General features: G+C 38.5%; 1 protein-coding gene across 1 annotated transcript; it reads left to right on the top strand.

Moving 5' to 3' along the window:
- Positions 1-636: 636 nt before the first annotated feature.
- Positions 637-3,356, top strand: LOC123176842 (transcription factor MYB3R-5-like). Its single transcript, XM_044590873.1, has 4 exons — positions 637-1,367; positions 1,501-1,561; positions 1,722-1,819; positions 1,958-3,356. Exons 1-4 carry the CDS (start codon positions 1,333-1,335, stop codon positions 2,103-2,105), a joined length of 342 nt encoding a protein of 113 aa, XP_044446808.1. The 5' UTR covers positions 637-1,332; the 3' UTR covers positions 2,106-3,356.
- The last annotated feature ends 27 nt before the right edge of the window (positions 3,357-3,383 follow it).

The raw sequence follows: 3,383 nt of genomic DNA, 5'->3' as shown, positions 1-3,383 counted from the left end.
AATGGCCGGATTATGAGTTTTGATCAGTTTGTCTGACTTGTTTTAAACTGAATCCTTGATTCCTTGATAACTTTGATCATAAACTGATTCCCAAGTATTTTTGACTCGTATGATGCTTATTACATCACAGGTCATCTAAATCTTCTTTTCTAATATGATTGTTGGTGCTGCTCATGAGGTAAGCTTCTTTTCTTGCTTTCAAGAATAAATCATTTACATTGTGGTCACTCACATTTTAAGTTGCTCATGCCATTTCAGGCTAGCCACCGGCTTGGAAGTGATGAGAGGCAATCACTGTTGTCAACTTGAAATGTATAATTTTTTAGGTATGAATGGCTTACCTTAGCCAGATTTTCTATAAGAATTTTGCTCATGTTACATGCCTTGCTTTCTCTAGTAAGTAGAACAAGAACACATATAACTTTTCTTTTCTGTTCATAGTCCTACAAACGTGTGGGTAGTGTTGAAGATAATCGCTTAATCAACCTAATCAATCTCTAATCATTTTCAGGAACGAAGATCTGAATCACCCTCACGCCTCGAGAGAAATCAATCTAGTCATTCAGGTTCTGGTATTTCTTTATAGCTTTCTGAGTTTACTTCGGTCTTTCATGTATTTGCTTTCTGTTTGTGCCCCTATCTATTTCTGTTTCTTGTGTGCAAGCGCTCCATTCTGTGTGTGTCCGACTTTGTGTGGCTTGACTCTCTTGTGTGTGTGGCTTGACTGTCTGTGTGTGTCACTGTGTGTTTGACTGTGTGTGAATATTGCATTTGACTGTGATGCGTTACTGTGTGTTTGACTCTGTGTGTGTGATTGTGTGAATATTGTGCATTTGACTGTGGTGTGTGACTGTGTGAGTATTGTATTTTGACAATGACTGTGTGTGGCTTGACTGTGTGTGTGGCTTGTATGCTTTGCTGAATGATTGGTTGTTGTGGCTTAACACTGCCTCTGACGGTCCCAAGCCCGGATGTGAAAATGTGGAGGGAGTCTGTTTCTTGTGTGCAAGTGCTACATTGTGTGTGTGATGTGTCCGTATCTATGTCTGTTTCTTTTGTCTTGATTGTGTGCAAGTGCTTGATTGGGTGTGTGCTTGTGTGACCATGCGTGTATTGCATTTGCTTGACGGTGTGGTTTGTATAATTTGTGTTTTATATGTCAGGATTGATTGTTGTTTGTTGAATTTGAACAAATCTAACACTATTCTTTTTTCTAAACTTTTTTGTGATTATGTCCTATGTGGATACCATACTCTTTTTTGTATTATTGTTGTCCAGTCACTGCAATAACGCTTTTCTAAGTATTTAAGGTACAACCATGTAGATCTAGACATGATGCTGATGGGTTGGGTTTGCATACAATGCAGGTATATTTACGTTCTTTACATTTTGCGACAGTCCCAAAACTTTTATTTAGTCAAATTTTGCTATTTCTGTTTTTAGATGCGCTGTATCCATCACTACCTATTGGCACCTGATATTTGTGCTCAAAAAATGCAGTACGGACCAACAGAATGGTCTCATTGCAAGGTGGACATATAGGCAAGACATGTCAAGAGAGGTACTCTTTTGATTGTTTTATTTTTATGGTTTATGGATTGTATTTTGCATTTCCCCCTTTGTGCAAGACAAACAGGGAATGTTTACTAATCTAGAAACACACTGGTTATGTGAAGAGCTGATTGGTAAGTATGAAGCTGATTTTGAATTCATACATACAGAGAGAAGCTTGGACTATTGAGGAGGAACATGCACTGATTAATGCCCATCGGGTATATGGGAATAGATGGGCAGAAATAGCAAAAGTTCTTCCTAGAAGGTACCGTCAAACAACTTGCATCTTATTGGGATAATGTAGCCTAGCCTTGGCCCTCTTTGTTACCAGATTCCTAGCCCCTGCCACCTACTCATTCTTTCCTGCACATCATAACGTGTACCACACATTTGAACATTGCAGGAATCGGGTACTTCTATTTGTTCTTATGTTCTTCTCACCTATAGGTAAAGTCAAAGAAGACAAAACCAAGTGGATTATTGGAGTTACAAGATACACAAAATCATCGGTAAGTTTCTATCCTTTCAAATGGGCGGATTATGAATTTTGATCAGTTTGTCTGACTTGTTTTAAACTGAATCCTTGATTCCTTGATAACTTTGATCATAAACTGATTCCCAAGTATTTTTGACTCATATGATGCTTATTACTCCCTCCATTCCTTTATATAAGGTGTATTTATTTTTTGATAAAATTCCATAATGTAAGGTGCATTTCTTCTAATTCCTCATAATTCCCTTATTAGACATCTAGAAAAATGGAAAGTATCCCTCTCCTGATTGTCTGTATCTCTCCTTTAGCAAAAGAAGGAAAGTATCTCTCTGTCGATTGCATGCATCTCTTACTTTCCTGGACTAATTGATTTACTTACCACTAATCAACAAATTTGCCAAGGGTATTTCAGTCCTAACATGTCTATAATTTCGTGCCTTGGTCACCGTGCTGAAAATAATACACCTTACATAATCGTATGGAGGGAGTACATCACAGGTCATCTAAATCTTCTTTTCTAATATGACTGCTTGTGCTGCTCATGAGGTAAGCTACTTTTCTTGCTTTCAAGAATAAATCATTCACATCGTGGTCACTCACATTTTAAGGTGCTCATGCCATTTCAGGCTAGCCACCGGCTTGGAAGCGATTTTAGGTATGAATGCTTACCTTAGGCAGATTTTCTATAAGAATTTTGCTCATGATACATGCCTTGCTTTCTCTAGTAAGTAGAACAAGAACACATTTAACTTTTCTTTTCTGTTCATAGTCCTACAAACTTGTGGGTAGTGTTGAAGATAATCGCTTAATCAACCTAATCAACCTCTAATCGTTTTTAGGAACGAAGATCTGAATCACCCTCCCGCCTCGAGAGAAATCAGTTTAGTCATTCAGGTTCTGGTATTTCTTTATAGCTTTCTGAGTTTACCTCGGTCTTTCATGTATTTGCTTTCTGTTTGTGCCCCTATCTATTTCTGTTTCTTGTGTGCAAGCGCTCCATTCTGTGTGTCTCCGACTTTGTGTGGCTTGACTCTCTTGTGTGTGTGGCTTGACTGTCTGTGTGTGTCCGACTTTATGTGGCTTGACTCTCTTGTGTGTGTGGCTTGACTGTCTGTGTGTGTCACTGTGTGTTTGACTGTGTGTGAATATTGCATTTGACTGTGATGCGTTACTGTGTGTTTGACTCTGTGTGTGTGATTGTGTGAATATTGTGCATTTGACTGTGATGTGTGACTGTGTGAGTATTGTATTTTGACAATGACTGTGTATGGCTTGACTGTGTGTGTGGCTTGTATGCTTTGCTGAATGATTGGTTGTTGTGACTTAACACTGCCTC

Source organism: Triticum aestivum, unplaced genomic scaffold (assembly GCF_018294505.1).
Source record: "Triticum aestivum cultivar Chinese Spring unplaced genomic scaffold, IWGSC CS RefSeq v2.1 scaffold53, whole genome shotgun sequence".
NCBI lineage: Eukaryota > Viridiplantae > Streptophyta > Magnoliopsida > Poales > Poaceae > Triticum > Triticum aestivum.
Note: the sequence above shows the minus strand (reverse complement) of the source record. Positions and strands in the feature narration are given on the sequence as shown.